Source organism: Engystomops pustulosus, chromosome 6, assembly GCF_040894005.1.
Source record: "Engystomops pustulosus chromosome 6, aEngPut4.maternal, whole genome shotgun sequence".
Lineage (NCBI taxonomy): Eukaryota > Metazoa > Chordata > Amphibia > Anura > Leptodactylidae > Engystomops > Engystomops pustulosus.
In genome coordinates, this window is record NC_092416.1 from 141819625 (window position 1) to 141837237 (window position 17613).

The window sequence follows — 17613 nt, forward strand, 5'->3', positions numbered from 1 at the left end:
GGGACCATTAATCTGGTGTGTGTGTGATCAGTTCATCTTGAGACCAGGGCTTTGCCATCACTTGTGTCACAATGTTGTAGCCCTAAGTGTGCTGGCCAGTCAGGCTGTACCTGGGCATAGCACATGGCTAGGTGCAGAAGAGGTGGGGCATGAGTGCTCCTCAACCATCCCGTCTCCATATTCCAGCAAGAGATAAAATAAATCCAATATTTTGCAGTGCCCTGCCAGGTCAGGGTGCATGAGGCACAGTGATTACCGGGAGCCATAGCCCTCTATTGTGGCCATGTGCATAGGGCCTAAAGCGAATGTTAAAGTCTGCAAATTCCAGGTCACAAGAACCAAACTTATAATGTATGATTCTTAAGTAGTTAGGGCAAATACAGAAAGTAGTACTAAAATACACGGTTGTGGTTGGTCACTGAATCACAGAAAGGATTTCAAGGACTGACCACAGTGCAGGAGGAAAAGACTCTGCATCATAGCAATACAGGAAGCTACAAACAAAGTCCAAGGCACTGTGGTCAGTCTAAAATTTGCCACTGCCCCTCAGCGAACCACTGACCGATCACAACCATCTGATTGATTCCTTAAAGGGAGTCAACCAGTTCCCCAAAATGTTAGAATCTGCTGGAAGTGTGTTGTAGAGAATTAATTTCCAACTTATTTTTATTTTTTTCCTCTACATTATGCCATTTCTAAGAAATTTTCATTTTAATCCATATGCTAATTAGGAAAACTGGTTGCTTCTTTGCATTGTTTTCCTGACTGGACCATTACCCTCTATCAGATAAGCATCTTGTCTTATGAGATTCACAGAGCAGCAATACATAAGATTATAATGCTTTGGTGAAGTGGTATACTCCTATTAATACATTAAATGGCTTATGAATACCAAAATGTGCAACCCAAAGAGTTAAAAAAAAATAAAAAAATGCTACACACAAAAAGTGAATTAGTCTTACCGGTAATTCCATTTCCTTAGTCCACCATGACGGCCCACCTGGAGGATGACCCCTTGACCTCTGTAGGGACAGGAAGCAGAGAAGTTAAAAGGCCCCACCCCGGCATCCGTACTCCAGTGTCTACCAAATAACTACACCGGCTTGGATGCAACCCGATTTATTGCCTGTTAATATGCACAAACAATTAAATCAAGCAAGTTTATAAATACATTAAATGACATATCTAGGGTGGGAAAAAATATATGGGCCGTCATGGTGGACTAAGGAAATGGAATTACCGGTAAGACTAATTCACTTTTTCCCTTACGTCCCCATGACGGCCCACCTGGAGATATACCAGATGAATTATTTTTTAGGGAGGGACTACGGCCTGTAGTATCTTTCTCCCAAAGGAAAGGTCCATGTTATTCGGAATGTCCAATCTGTAATGTTTAGCGAAGGTAAGAGAAGAAGACCAGGTAGCCGCTTTACATATCTGCTCAATTGTGGCTCCTCTTCTTTCAGCCCAGGAGGTAGCCATCGCTCTTGTGGAATGGGCTTTTATGGTATCTGGGACAGCCATTTTCAGAGCCTCATAAGCCTCTTTGATAACGGTTTTTATCCATCTGGATAAGGACGATTTTGAGGCCTTCTTCCCTTTGTTTTTCCCTTGGAATTGGAGAAGAATATTAGAGTCCTTCCGCCAGCTCTTAGAGACTTCCATGTACCTGAGTACTATTCTTCTTACATCCAGGGAATGCCAGCTGATTTCCTTAGCGGCTCTTGGATTCTGGCAAAATGAAGGTAGGACCACTTCCTGGTTCCGGTGGAAAGCTGTACAAACCTTGGGGACAAAGTTTGGGTCAAGCGTTAAAATGATCCTGTCATCTGAAATTAAACAATAAGGTTCATTTATAGATAGAGCCTGAATCTCGCCAATCCTTCTTGCAGTAGTGATTGCAATTAAGAAGGCCGTTTTCAAGGTAAGGTTTCTAAGGCTTACAGATTCAATTGGTTCAAACTGAGGTCCAGTAAGAAAATTTAGCACTAAGGATAAGTCCCAGGGAGCTACTGAAGGTTTCACTGAGGGCCTGATTCGGACAGTTGCTTTTACAAACCTCTTTATCCATCTATGATCCGCCAGGGATGAATCAAAGAACACACTTAGTGCTGCAATCTGGACTTTAAGGGTACTAGTCTTAAGGCCCATGTCGAACCCAGCTTGCAGGAATTCTAAGATCTGTAAGATATTAGGAGAAGATTGATTGGGAACTGCTGGACCACAGAAAGAAATAAACTTCTTCCATATCTTCAGGTATATAGCTGAGGTAACTGGTTTTCTACTGGATTGTAGAGTAGAGATTACCTTGTCCGAAAGGCCTTTTGCCCTCAAAAAGCTCCTTTCAGGATCCAGGCCGAGAGCTTGAGATCTTGTGGCCTCGGATGAAAAAGCGGCCCTTGATGGAGGAGATCTTCCTGAATGGGTAGCATTAGAGGTTCTGCTAGAGCCATCTTCTTTAGGAGCGGAAACCAGCTCTTTTTGGGCCAGAAGGGAACAATGAGAATGACCTTGGATTCGTCTCTTTGAATTTTCCGGAGAACTCTTGCAATTATAGGCAGAGGAGGAAAGGCATATGCCAGAGGAGCGTCCCACTTGTGGCTGAATGCATCTAACTTCGAGGTGGTCTCTGAATAACTGAGAGAGTAGAAAAGTTCCGCTTTCGTATTTTCCCTGGTGGCAAACAGATCCACTACAGGTATTCCCCACATCTGGGTTAGAAGCTGGAATACTTTTTGGTTCAGACACCATTCGTTGTGGTCTAGTTTTTTCCTGCTCAGAAAATCTGCCACCTTGTTGTCCTTCCCTCTCAGATGAACTGCCGATAAGGACTTGATGTTCAATTCTGCCCATGAGAATATTTCGCTCGAGAGGTCTGAAAGGTCTGGAGATCTTGTACCCCCTTGATGCTGTAGGTAGGCTATTGTTGTTGAGTTGTCCGATAGGATTTTCACGTGTTGTCCCACCAGAAGATGACTGGCTGTCTTCAGGGTTTCCAGGACTGCCTTCAGTTCTCGATAGTTGGATGACATTCTTTGGATATGAGGAGGCCAACTTCCCTGGAAGAAGGATCCTGCTATGTTCGCACCCCAGCCCTTTTGACTTGCATCTGTCTGGACTATAGATAGGGGCCAAGGATGCCATGGAACTCCCCTCTGTAGGTGTGTAGGAATGGTCCACCACACTAAGGACTGTTTGACCGCAGGAGTAATGCTGATGCAATTGTCCAGATGTAGGGGATCTTTGTCCCATGATTGTAGTATCCAACCTTGCAGGACTCTCGTATGGTTCTGTGCCCACTGGACACACTGGATGCAAGATGTTAACTGCCCCAGGAGCTTCATAGCATCTCTTATCGAGCATCTCTGGCGATGGAGAAAAACGTTGATCTGACCTACCAGGCGTTCTGACTTTTCTCTGGGAAGATAAGATTTCTGGTTCACAGAGTCCAGGAGGGTGCCCAGGAAAAGGATCTGAGTATCCGGATGCAAGGCAGACTTCTCCCAGTTTATAATCCATCCCAGATTCTGTAGCGTTTGGATTGTAAAGTCTCGGTGTAGAATAAGTTCTTCTCGATTTTTCGCTATTATGAGTAAGTCGTCCAGGTATGGAACGACCAGGACTTGATGTGTTCTTAAGAAGGCTACGACCTCTATGATGATTTTTGAAAACACTCTTGGCGCTGATGCTATCCCGAAAGGTAGAGACCTGTATTGGAAGCATAGTTTCTTCCCCTGTGGTGAGACTATTGCAAACCTCAAAAACTTTTGAGACGGAAGGTAGATAGGGACGTGGTAATACGCGTCCTTCAGGTCTATCGTGCACATGTAGGCTCCTGGATGGATCAGTGTTACTGCAGACTTTATTGACTCCATCTTGAACTTCCTGTACAAGAGATGCTGGTTCAAACCTTTGAGGTTGCAAATCATCCTGTGGGATCCATTTGGCTTTTGGATGAGGAACAAGGGGGAGAAGTGACCGCCCTTCCACTTTTCTTCTGGAACAGGTGTAATTACATCCATCTGAATGAGTTTCTGGACTTCCTGAAAAATTAAAACAGTCAACTTTTGAGACCCCAGCCTGGTCAGGATAAACTTTTGGGGAGGAAGAGATGTTAATTCTAGCTTGTACCCTTGCTTTATTATGTCCAGAATCCAAGGGTTGGATGTGATCTGGGACCATCGTGCAAGGAACCCTAGTAACCTTCCTCCCACTCTGGCGTCATTGTCTCCCAAATGAGGTTGAATTACTGGAGCTGAGGAGGAAGCCTCTACCTCTACCTCCTTTCGGATGGCTCCAGCGCCCTTGCTTGCCTTTGCCTCTGTATGAATTTTTTCGATCTCTAAAGTCCTGAAAGGGCTGTTTTCTGGGTGGTTTTTTAACCTCAGGAAACCCCTTCTTTTTGTCCGCCGCCTTCTCCAGAATAGAGTCAAGTTCAGGACCAAACACAAATTCTCCCTCAAATGGAATGCTGCAAAGTTTGGACTTTGACCTGAAATCCCCACACCATTGCCTTAGCCATAGCGCTCTTCTAGTTGCAATGGACAATGCTCCTTCTTTTGCAGAGAACCTGACGGATTCACCAGATGCATCAGCAATAAAGGCAGTAGCCGACTTTAAAGTTGGAAGAGTCTCTAACAGGAGCTCTCTGGGGGTGCCTTCCCTAATGTGATTTTCCAGCTCAGATAGCCAGAAGTACATCGTACGGGCAACCGAGGTAGTGGCTACATTCGCTTTTAGATTAAGCATAGCAGACTCCCAAGCTTTTTTAAGTAAACAGTCAGCTTTCCTATCCATAGGATCTTTTAGCTGGATAGAGTCTTCAAAGGGCAGGTCAGTGCGCTTTGTTAATTTTGTTACCTGGACATCAACCTTGGGAGGTGAATTCCAGAATTTAGTATCATTTTCGTCAAATAATAGACGATTCCTGAATTCCTTAGACACAGAAATCCTCTTTTCTGGATCTCTCCACTCTTCCTGAATGAGTTGTTTGAGAGTATCATTAATGGGGAATACTCTCTTTTTCTGGGATCTAAGGATGCCAAACAGCTCATCCTGAATGGATCTAGCTTCTTCCACTTCTTCAATTTTTAGAGTATCACGAATGGCTTTAAGCAATTGGTCTAAGTCGTCAGAGGAAAACAGATATCTGGATTCCATTTTTGAAGCGGATAGAGAAGTGGACGGCTCCAATTCTAGAGAATCCTTAAAGGAGGAATTATCCTCTGAGTCAGGGTCTGATTCTGAGGCACAAATTAAGGCCCTTTTGGGTGGAGGCCCAGGGAGGCTAAGTGAGGCTATGGAGGAGGCTACAGAAGAATGGACTTCTTCCTTAATGAAAGCACGTATCTCTTCCCTAAAGCCTGTTCGCTCTTCTTTTAGAAGGTTATCCAGACATTCCTTGCATACTGGTTTTTTATAATTAGAATTAAGCCTTGTATTGCACATGTTGCATTTACGACAGGCTGATTTCTTCCCATCTTTAGAGGGATCTTTGCTCCTCACTTTCTCTTTCGGCTCCTGCCAAGAGATAAGTGACAGCTTAGTATTTACAGGGGATATAACATATATATGAATAGAGCCCCTGCCCCATTAATCTTTAAGACACTCACAAGGCCTGTAGACAGGGGATCTGATACAGAAGATTCCATGGCCAGGACCTCGCTAGAAAAGATAGATACTTCCATGGGTCCTATAATCATAGGTAAGGGGGGCTTATTCACATACAGCAGTACAATATATGCAGAATCAAGTACATTAACACATCAGCCTAGTGTACAGTACCTTATCGGCGTAGTGGTAGGCGATCTAGACCTCAGAGTCAGAGTGACTACCTGCGACCAAACTTTTAAATTTTGGCGCCGCCGAGCCCCCAAACGTCACTTCCGGTGCGACCGGAAGTCCTGTAATTCGTGTGCCGCAGCACGTGATCCGGCCTCGGCCAATCAGTGACTCCAATCGTCACTTCCGGTGCGACCGGAAGTTCACCAATGAAGCGTCGGAGCACGTGACCGGAGCCACCACGCGTGCTCCGACTTCCGGGTACCCTGGAACTACGCGGAGTCGGGGGTAGAGCCGGCACAACAGTTCCCCACGGAGCCAGGGAGGACGCGCGATGCGCCGAGGCGAGGTCCGGGAACTGGCAGGGTAAGGATCGGCCCGTGCCTGCAGACTTGTGCTCCCCCCACTGCCCCCCTGGAGGAGGCCCGTGAGGAGAGATCTATCTCTGCTCCCTGCCCTGTGTAGGGACAGGAAGACACTGGAGTACGGATGCCGGGGTGGGGCCTTTTAACTTCTCTGCTTCCTGTCCCTACAGAGGTCAAGGGGTCATCCTCCAGGTGGGCCGTCATGGGGACGTAAGGGAAAATATATCAACCTAACAAAGAACTAGGCTGGCAATCAACATAGCAGGTTTAAAATAATTATACATTTTTAGTATGGATACTCATTATTGTTCTATCAGGTTTTCGGTCACTTTCTCTAATACACCACCTACATCATTGGTTTTCACAAATCACTTCAACATATCACATATATAAGGTTTTCATTCTTCTATTGATTTTGCATTCACACAATCTATACACCTATTTATGTTGCAGGTTCACAATTATTTTTCGATCTCACACAATTGTAGTCCATTTTAATTTTAGGTTATTTTGGTGTATTTATATATTAGAGTAACTTATGAAATTAGATCTGCTCAGCTTGCATAGATGGATGACGTTATTCCTGGTGTGTGGATGCACTCCCTTCGCCCTATCCTGCATACAGGAGAGTGCCGCCATACACCGGTCACATGATAGGAACACAGGCACTTCTGCGTGCGCCAATTACCACCTACCCGGATCTACATCTGCTATTGGCTGCTATTTAATTATAATCTGGTTTCCCCCATCAATTCACATTCCCCTTTCTATGTATCTTTCTGCTATATCAATACACTAGTGCTTATAGCCTTGGGATCATGGTATCTAGGATTCAGTGTAATATGTTTACAAATCTATAATAAATCCATACCCTATCATTTTAATATATATATTACACACACACACACACACACACAGGAAATGTAACTTCTATAATCCAACAGTCATTCGCACCTGTTGGTTGTATATTTTTTTAAACTACCCCTGGATATGTCATTATATGCATGTTTATCAATTGTATTTTTTAATGTATTAAATAAAAAGATTAATAATTTTTAAACATGCTACATTCATTCAGGATGGAATGTGTACAGTTACCTACAACTGAATAAGATCTCATAAGCATTATCTTATACCGCATATTGCTTTTTATTGTGGATTGGGTAATTTATCATCTATGTAGCTGTACATATACTGGTCTTGTTTATGTTTTTTTATTTGTATTAAAGAAAGTATTTTAGACATATCTTTCCTCATATTGTATATAGTTCCAATAGGATGTGCTGAATGCTGGTGCTTTGGATACTTTTTGGAATGCTACATTCATTGCCTGCCTAGTTCTTAGGTTGATTAAATGACCACCTTGTGCTGTGGTCCCGAGAAACATTCACAGCACCTTCTAATCATGAATGCACCTCTAGACTAGAATAATTCCCTCCGTATTTGCTGGTAGATTATGCAACAGTATATCGGAGGCAGACAACTGAGATTAACAGCAGGGGCTAAACATGACCACACCATTTAAACAATGGTGGAGCATGGGCGCAACATCGTTGTGGGGCACCGATTAGTTGACACGGCAGATAAGAGCCTCACAGATTATTCCAATCCTATAAATTGCCTGTATCAATGAGAGCCAGCCAGCCAGAGGCCTAACATGTTACCTATCTGCACATATTAAGATGTCCGATCAGAATATTTATTTCCTTGGAGGTGAACCTATTAAAACTGTAATAAAAGTGAACCAAAAAAAAAAAAAAATTTCCCAAAATCAATGAAAACAAACTCATCTTAAAAAAGATGAAATCTTTTCCAGCTTCGTATACAGAAATATAAAAAGTTACAGGTGTCAAAATAGAGCTACAATTTGTTAAAGATTGATATTTATCAAAACAAATGTACATTTGGCATCTTTATGATCACACTGAACCAAAACATAAGGGCAATGTGTTGTTTGGTCACATGGTTAAAGCCACGAGGAAAGAGCAAGTTTAATTCCATGATATTTGGGAACATATTCCAGCTCTGTACAACGCGCAGGATAGGAAACTATAAAGGAAATGTTCTTGCATTTCTAAACAGAAAACATACAATTTATGACTTCTGGAACATGGGGAGTGAAAAACAAAAATGTGAAGGCTACAACCTTTTTGTCTCCCTGTATATAAACACATACAGACACACATGGGGAGAGAAAAAGAACTGGACCACACATCGATCTACTGCCGCTAGGCTACATTATATAACAAACTCAAAGGTTCTTAGTTACATTTTGATCAAATTGTATTAGCCCATTAACCACCTCACAGTAACCTCGTTGTAGTTGTTCCCTACGCTGTTGTGTGCGGCATCACATGGCACCCAGCGCCACTGCAGCACAGCACCGACAGGGACCAAGACCCAGTTGCCCCTTCAGCACCCATACTGGCAGGCATAGCCCCCATGGCTCCAGGCCCCCACCAGCACCACAGAAGCTGAGAGGCCCAGAAGAAACTCATTGATGTTTACCAGAAGTAGTTTGCAGTTATTTTTGGAGTTTTGTGTAAGATGATCAATGATTTGACTTTTTTCATTGTAAGCTAAATAAATAAAGATGTAACACCGAAGAATGTTATTATAATCATTTTCTGGAAAAAAAAAAAAAAACTAGTATTGTCTGACAGAATTGCAGGGATTACAATACTTTTGGCCACTATTGTATTGTTTGGTCTTGGGTCTGTATTAATTATTGGTTACATTTGTATTAGTTTTTGTTTATTAGTTTTGCACGTTTAGTTTTGCAGCTTTAACCATTTTTCCGTTTACAGAACCGTATTTTCTTATGGTATTTGTTATGTATTTGTACATGTGATCCCATGGAACATCCTTTTCACACTTTTGGTCTGTACGATCAGATTCCAAATTGTTTTTTAATATAATATATCTGTCAAATCAAAAATCTCGGGGCTGTTCCATACTAGAAATATTGCATCTAGAAGACAATGATCTCAGCAGTACATGAAATCGTCCTCCAGTAACAACTGCAGAGCATTTTGCATTAACAAGTTTGCACACATTAGAATGGTTATAGAGCAACAATACATTAACACAAGACAATTGCATTTTTCAGGTTTATTTAAAAAGACATATACAATAAAGATTCTATAGGAAATGCAGACTCTGCATCTGTATAAACAGGACGTACCTTAAAGATACTAGAACCGTTAACATCTGCCACATAATGTAGCAAATCCTCATAATGCAACGGTATTTATGTAGCAATTAAAATATATACATACAGCAACCAACAGGCTGAGATCTGTATTATATCTGGATCACATTACTTAAATAGGGGTGAGCAGTGAAGCATAGCACCCCCAAAAAAGGAGAATTATCCGTGTCTGGAGTAGGAAATTTTTCAATAATCTAATGCACCACTGGTGAGTGTGCCTATATAATTTCAGGCAGTTATGAAAAAAAAAAAAAAAAAAAAAAAAAAAAAAAAAAAAAAACAAACAAACACACACACACAACCTTCAATACTGCCTTAGCAGCTGTTACATTCTCCCTTGAACAACAGGCAATTCTATTTGTCTATAAAAACATTTTTTTAAAAAAAAAAAAGCTTCAATGTGATTGTAATTTATATATAAAAAAACATAAATATCACAATAAAATTCAAAGTACAATAAACGTTTGCGATAAAAGCGATTTTAAATCCCGGCATGTAAGACATTTCCAATTAAAACCTTGTCCTTAAATGCATGCTCTATGTCGCGCTCCTCTATCTTTAGAGACACCTGCAAATAAAAGTGGGAGATCAGAATTAACCATATAGTCAGAAATAGAGAACATCAAAATATATAAAAAAAAAGTTTGTGCAGAAACCACTTTGTACAACAGGAATGAACACCATCTCAAAGACTCACCTTTGTCAGACGGGCTTCCTTCGCCCTCTTAAGACCCAAAATCCCTCTAGTCTCCAGAAGTTGGCAAAGAGACAGGCATTCTGACTGGCCGACCATTGCCATTTGTTGTTTTCGACACACCTTGCTATAAGTTTCATGAAGCTAGAAGACAAGAATGCAGTTTGGATAAGTAAAAGATTAAAAATTAACACACATCACAAGTTAATTTTAATAACGTTATATTTAAATATTGTGATGTCAGCTCTCACCTTGCCCATGGTCACCTCCTTGATTTTGCTTTGCTGTGTGAGTAGCAAGAGAGCACAAACTACAAGTTTCTGCTGCAGAGGAAAGGTCTCCTCGCCTCCGCTGCTTGCTGACATTTTGTCTCCGTATACATCAGAAATGACTCGGGAGATGTGTGGCAGGCTAACTTTCTTTGGAACAGGTGTGGAAACTACTTCTTTAACTGGTGAAGCACCTATAAAACAAATAAAATAAAATGCCAATTTAAGAAACCTCAAAGCGTTTAAAAATTATTGCTGAGATGTACAACAAGATTTCAAGATGTACAAGTTCTATTACAGAGGACAAAGCCATAAAGTGTCTCTAGAGCAGCATTTATTCCAAACTGCAGTTTTATAGCTACACCCATGCAGATGACAAGTATGCCCCCACAACAACAAGAGGAGGAACCGGGCAGCTGTCAAATTCTGTCTAGTTATTGCTGCGCACCACAAAGAAATTAAGTGGCAATAACCATCTACTTACATTCAGAACGTGGCTTCAGGACAGCCTGGCTCCGAACATCTGACTCTACAATTTCAACAGCACGTCTGCAAGTGGAATGAACATACATTTGATAAACAAGCTTATAGAAAATGTGTATAAAAATAAATGCTATATCGCCATCTATACATCCCCACACATTTTTTTTCTTTTAAAAATTTAATCTTTAGTATCAGTTCCGAGAGCCAAAAATACATATGTGCAACCAAGCAAGTATTACCTGCAGATGTCCAAAGCTTTCCGAGCATCTCCAGAAACTGCAGACACTTTTCTAGCACAAAACTGAACGGCTGCATTATCCAGAACTGGGTCACCAGAAACCTGTATGAAAATAAAGTGTAGAATTCAACAACTCAGTCACCATTACCTGAGACAGACGTTCTTGGATGAAGAAACTGGACATACTGCACCATATATTAAATTCCACAAAGAAAACTCTGCCATGTGTAGATTTGTGCATCTTTTCAAATAGATCTTTTCAGTGGAAAAGGTCAACAAGCCATTGCCTACCTTACACAATTGGCAAAGTACATAGCCATATTTATGAAAACCAGGGAACAATGCCATATATAGATTTTTACCTGTTTAAGTCTGTCTTGTAGGATTGTGGCTATCTGGTCTTTTGTATAAGGAGAGAAATTCAGCAACTGTGGCTTGCACTGAGGTCTTGCCTGTAGTCTAGGTAGAATGCGGTCAGTCAAGTCCAAAGCATTTGCAATCCCTGGAGAGTTAAAAAAGAGGACTGTAAAATTCTGGGAACTAAAAAAAGAGACTGCTTCCAAACTGCAAACCACATGGTGTCAAAGAAACAATACTTACCAATAAGAACAACTCTGGAGTTAGTTAGCCAGGGCCACTCAAACACAGTATAGAGAACATCATGACCTTTGCTATCCAGCTGATCCATTTCATCCAACACTAGAAGTCTACAAAAGGGAACAATTAAATTGATGAGAAACCTGTTAAACACACTGCAGTAATTGCAACAAGCTACTAGCTTAGATCACCAAACTACTTGAAGCCAAAAACAGCTCCAATTAAGTTAAATTAAAGCAAGAAAAAAAATAAAAATCTTCACATATGCACAATAGGAGACAGAATTTGTATACGTACATCATAGGTCCTTTGGAGGTGACCACTCTTTCTAGTTGCCTGACCACATCTTTAACATTCATCTTTTCATTCCCAGAGATCTCTTCTGCAATGGCAGGGAAAATGGCCTGGGAGCTGCGCAGGGACATGCAATTGATATAAACACTCTTGCAACTCTTCAAAACCTCCTGTAACACAAATCATCAATCAATAACACACTTTCAGATATTTTAATATATCGTTGACCTTTACAACTTTTAAAAGGAAAGTGAATATAAGCAGGTGCAAACCTTGTTTTCCTGCAGTAGTTTGTTCAGGCAGGCAGTTTTGCCAGTTCCGGGTGCACCGGAAATGTAGAGGCTGCCAGGCTTCTCCAAAGACACATGGGCCTTAAGGAAGGAAAGAATGGTTGTAGTCTCCTCCTCACGTGCCAGCAAACGTTCAGGCACAGCTGTGTTAAGGGCACTTTTAACCTGCTGATAACAAGATGCTGTAAAAAGAAGAGTCAAGAATGTCAATATCAGGTTTGCAGCAAACATTCTTATCAATGAAATTACTAATAACGTACATGTATATATATATTTATATAGGCTAAATATTCTAGTGTTTATGGGGACCATAAATTATATGGCATAAAAATTAATGTCTCTTATCAGTTGAATTATTACAATTATCTGAGTGCCATCTTAACCCAAGAATGTGATTAATTTCCATAGACCCTTGCACATGGCTGTGGTTTGCACACATGCGTGAGCCATCTGCTTGAGCCATGTTCTGTATTTTGCCCAGCTACAAAGCTCAATTTGTTTTGATAACTATAGTACAACTATAATAGTTCAATATTGGCATCACATGTATAAAATGTGTTTTAAATATGTATTTCCTTTATTATTAAATTTAAACATTATGAGACTCCAAGGGGTGCATTACTGTTCCCTTATCCCTGTCCTCTATATTTGGATGCATACATGTAGGCTTAGCGCTATCAAGTGTGTATGAGCAGCTCAAGATTAAATTGTTCTCACCTTCTTGTTTGAACAGTCGGGTGCCCACACTCTTCCTCTCATGTGGCCCCCGCTGGGATGAGCTTGTTGGGGTTTCTTGACCTCTCTTCTGAGGAGATAACACAATATTGTCTTCTCTCTTCTTGATGGGGGACAAAGCAATCTGGGCAGCTTTATTCTCATCAAAAATAAGGCGTCTGCCTTTGGCTGGACTGAGAGGTCCATTCTCATTTCGGCTTTGTTTAGGTGGGGAGCATCGAAGGGACTGAGGGATATTACACAGATTATCGTCACCTAAACAGAGGGAAGCGAACAAAAAAAAATTAAAGACGCTGACCAAGAAAATACGCCAATCGTTGGTTCAAAACATGCGGTTACCCAGCTGGTTAAAGCAACAGGGAGCTGTGGTTTTTGCGCAACAGCCGGAAAGTGCTCGGTCCTTGTGCTGCCCAATTCCCACAGACAAGCACAAAACAGAGGACAGGATCGTAGAGAAATATAATGCAAGGAGTCCCAGTGATTTGTGTGCAGTGGGCCCAAGTGTGCAACATATACAGTCAAAGGTACATACCAAGCCTCTTTCGGGGGCTGAGTGGCAACTCCTTGGAAACAGGCGACAGCGTCACAGTAGCTGGAATATCTGATTTAGCCCGAACACGGAGTCCTCCTTTGGCTTGAGTCTTGGCAGTTTTTGTCTTTGGGAACTGAATGGAGCTTTGAGATTGAGAGCGAGTGCTGGGCATTTCTTGAAGGAAAAAATAAATAAATGAAGATTTACTACCTATGAGATTTTGGTGGTTTGAGGGAATTAAACCCAATGAACTAAGAAAGTCGGACGACAATTGTTTGGATAAATACCTGCAGATAAAATTCTGTCCACCCTCAGAATGGGCTCAATGACAGCTGGTGAGACTGCAATGCTCTGTATTTAACTCTACAATCCCGAGGCCGCGCGGCAGTAATGAGCCCAGTCTTCCCATTAGCAGACTTCTGGGAAGCTCCCGATTAAGTCATCAACAGGGAGCAGTTATGTCTTAATGAATGAGACAGCCAGGGCAGGCGCAGGTTAACAAGTTTAATCAGCAAGAGCTGAATGCAGGAGGCGAATCTTAACCCCTTCTACATTACAGCTGGGCTGGTTTTTATTTAATTCTGAATCGGTTTTGGCTTTAAACCCCTTAATGACTAACACTGAAAAGACTTAAATGATCGGGTATTACGGAATTTTCATCAGTTTTTTTTTGCGTGCTACCTTAAAAAAACACAAGGCTAGTTAAAACTTAAACAGAAGTAAACATCTAGTGGTTTTATTTTATAAATTAACTCAAAACGACCATTAGAATTTTGTGCCAGTCAAGGGGCAAAGGGGACAATGTTTTTATAGTTTAGATGGGGATTTTTTTTTTAATTTATGGGTAAATATGAGAGCGTTTTTAATTATTACGATGAGGGTCATTTCAACTTTGAGTGATTACTTTACCTTCCAAAAGCCACAAAATTGTTATACATTTACAGAGCTGTTTCAGAGCCAATTAGCAGAGGTACAAATTATACTTAGAAGCAGCACAATTTACTATTATGTGCAACATAAGAGGAAGCCGAAAAAAATTGTGCAAAACAAAAGTGTAAACAGCTATCATCTTTTTTAGTGGTCATAACAGATGTCTGAATGTAGGCGTGAACAGAAAAATATTTTATGTACAAACAAAAAAATTTATACCATTTGGAAAAATGAACGACTGTTTCCAGAGCAATGATTACGTGGGGAGGTTATAACTAAGACTAAGGGTGATGCCACACATATTTTTGGACCATTTAATAGAATGCATTAGTCACTTTTTTAAAACGCATGCTTTTTTGAATGTTTAAACCGGTTTATCTTCATTTCTAGAAGTGTAGGCAGCTGTGAAACAGATTAAAACCAGCCAAATAGATAGTAAACATTCAAAAACGCACTGAACGTGCATGCTATAAAACACTCCAAAAATATGACGTGTGACATCACACTAAGGGTATGGCAGGGGATAGGGCCCAACTTGCTGATTAGCGGGGGTTCCAGTGATAAGAGCCTTACAGATCACTAAAACGAGGGGTCCCACGTACCTCTGTCTGACCCCCTCAAAGCTTCGTCAGACTAATGGAGCAGAGGGAAGTCGATGAGCGAGACACTCCACAATACCCATCAGCTCCATAGAGATTAATGGAGCAGAACGGTCTGATCGGCCGTCTGCTCCAGTCTGACGGAGCAGCAAGGTGTCTGACACAGGTACGTGAAACCCCATGTTTTCATGATCTGTGGGGGTCTCATCACTGAGACCCCTTTAAACTTACATTAAAGGGGCTCTTTGGTGACAAATTAGCCTTTATCCCCGAAATAGGAGCTTGTTTGCTGATTTCAGTGGGTCTAAGTGATGGGACCCCCACACAGAACAAAAGAATGGGGTCTATTGTACCCCTAGTGAACAGAACAGCCAATCGTGGATCCAACAGCTGCTTAGTTCATATCTATGGTGCTGACCAACAAAGCAAAGTACAGCGCTCCGCTGTCAGCTCCAGCAGTGACTAGAGCAGCCGTACCTGCCTGACTGTCTTCAGGGATACGATAGATCCCCCCTTCTCGTAATCTGTGGGAGTCGTATCACCGAGACCCCACCAATCAGCAAGTATCCCTTATGCTGTCATTTCCCATTCCATTTTAATAAAGCTAAAAAGAATAGTGCAGCGACTCGTATTCCCTAAAATAACAGAAGATTACATCCCATACATGTAAGGCAACGGAGAACGGTAGGTGAACTGAAGACTTGTTTATTAGTTTCCATTACTCTCCTAATAAGGAGGATGTAAAGGAAAACCACCACGCAGGTGAGAACTGAGCACAAGTTGGACACTGCAGCCATACTGATTGCTTAGAAGCCAATTCTGAAATACGGTTTGTGATCATAAAGCAAAGGAAATGGGACTGAGCTGCAATTCCACACACAACCTGTAGACATGTGGGGAGCCATTTGGTTGGAAGAAAGCAAGTCTACAATGTACAGGAGATCCTCAGATAAGGTCTGATGAATTGTATGTATAATTTACCATTGTGTTACACTCTAGTTACATATTCCTCACCCCCCATGTGTCCTGCTGGTAGAGGGGTAAGTGTGCAATTACTGAGGATCAGCTGATCCCTATCAGGAGGGGGAAGGGGCAGAAGGTGGAACATGGAAGTCACACGCAGGGCTAAGCACATACACTATAATATATTACTGATTTCATGCATCTATATGTATAGTTACATACTATAAAGATAATACACTTATATGAGGTGGCCCTGGAGCTACGTGGACATTGCATACACGTATGTCAGTCCAGAGACGCTAAGAAGCACAATCGAGGAGCGTGAACACATACATAATACAAAGCACATTAACACAACATACAATCTATAATACTTACTGTAAATGGCGGGGTGACGACAACCAGAGCTTGGAGACGAGAAGCGCGCACACAGAGAGCCAAAGGCAGACTGACCCCAGCGCGCCAAACATTCGCAGCTAAACGCAGCGCGCGCTCGGAATCTGGCGCCAAGTGCTCCGATTGGACACCTTACCACGTGAGCTGAACACCAGGGGGAGGGGCTAGTATAGGGTTTACACACAGAAGAGTTGTGGCGCTTCGCCGGAAGAAACTACTGTGCACGGGCGGCAGGGGGCGGGGAACCTGTAGTGTACATACTGTGCCATGGAGGGAAGAAAGCGGCACATGATATGATGGCGCTGTATAGCTGTAGACTATTATTAGTACGATATGGGTTTTCATGGTTAGGATTTGCAATGTTTTTGACTATTTTTTTAGGGACTTTCCAAAATGTTAAAAATAGAAAAGGGTACAGGCATTTAATGATCCCCACTGCTGTAATGTCCTGTTACAGTCCCCAAAGCCACTTGTTCAGGGGGGGTTTAGGGTGAGGTCACAACAGGGACCAAAACCATTGGATGGTACTATTTAGCCTTTACTATAGGACAGTGATGGCGAACCTTTTAGAGACCGAGTGCCCAAACTACAACAAAGACCCGCTTATTTATCGCAAAGTGCCAACACAGAAATTTAATTTGTGATTTATACTCCCTTCTCTGTCACAGTTTTCATTGATACCAGCGCCCAGAGGACACCAATAAAGCAGAAAATAGTCCCAGGTCGAGCTGTCACTTTAAAATAGCTCTGTGCACAGCAAGTCCTGGGCTATCTGGGACTGCAGGAAGATACCTGGAGTCATCTCTGGTGATGGCCTGAGTGCCCACAGAAAGGGCTCCGAGTGCCACCTCTGGCACCAGTGCCATAGGTTAGCCATCACTGCTATAGGAGATCACTAAAACCTACTGGACTAATAAGGCTGTATTCACACATTTTGTTAACACATACGTTATAAACTGCATCAGGGTAACGGAGGTGACATTTGCCTACCTACATTGCTGTAAACATTGCATTTACAAAACACATGTGTTAACACAAACAAAACGCAACGTGTAAACGCAGACTTCAGCTACATTCACACAGCCGTTGGGGGACGTATATACGGCCCTTTTTGGCCGACAATGAGCACACGGAGCGGTACGGGTATAGTTTCCGTACCCGGGCAAAAGATAGGACATGTCTTATCTATCTCCATAATACAGCGCCATAAACCTGTATGATGAGGGGCAGGGGTGA

The 17613-nt window shown here is 41.9% G+C and overlaps 1 protein-coding gene across 1 annotated transcript; it reads right to left on the reverse strand.

The window, feature by feature from the left end:
* Positions 1 to 9751: 9751 nt before the first annotated feature.
* Positions 9752 to 16501, reverse strand: CDC6 (cell division cycle 6). The gene is made up of 12 exons (XM_072113651.1): positions 16360 to 16501; positions 13490 to 13663; positions 12940 to 13212; positions 12205 to 12404; positions 11936 to 12102; positions 11642 to 11748; positions 11404 to 11543; positions 11043 to 11143; positions 10805 to 10869; positions 10303 to 10514; positions 10055 to 10195; positions 9752 to 9925 (listed from the first exon to the last, which is right to left on the reverse strand). Exons 2-12 carry the CDS (start codon positions 13659 to 13661, stop codon positions 9839 to 9841), a joined length of 1665 nt encoding a protein of 554 aa, XP_071969752.1. The 5' UTR covers positions 13662 to 13663; positions 16360 to 16501; the 3' UTR covers positions 9752 to 9838.
* Positions 16502 to 17613: the final 1112 nt, after the last annotated feature.

Excerpts from the sequence above, each read along its gene's own strand:
- CDC6 (XM_072113651.1), bottom strand. The coding sequence starts at position 13,661 with ATGCCCAGCACTCGCTCTCAATCTCAAAGCTCCATTCAGTTCCCAAAG. Across the intron at positions 11,544-11,641 it reads CTCCAGAGTTGTTCTTATTG|GGATTGCAAATGCTTTGGAC; the intron begins GTAAGTATTGTT and ends TTAACTCTCCAG. Across the intron at positions 10,515-10,804 it reads CCTGAAGCCACGTTCTGAAT|GTGCTTCACCAGTTAAAGAA; the intron begins GTAAGTAGATGG and ends TTTGTTTTATAG.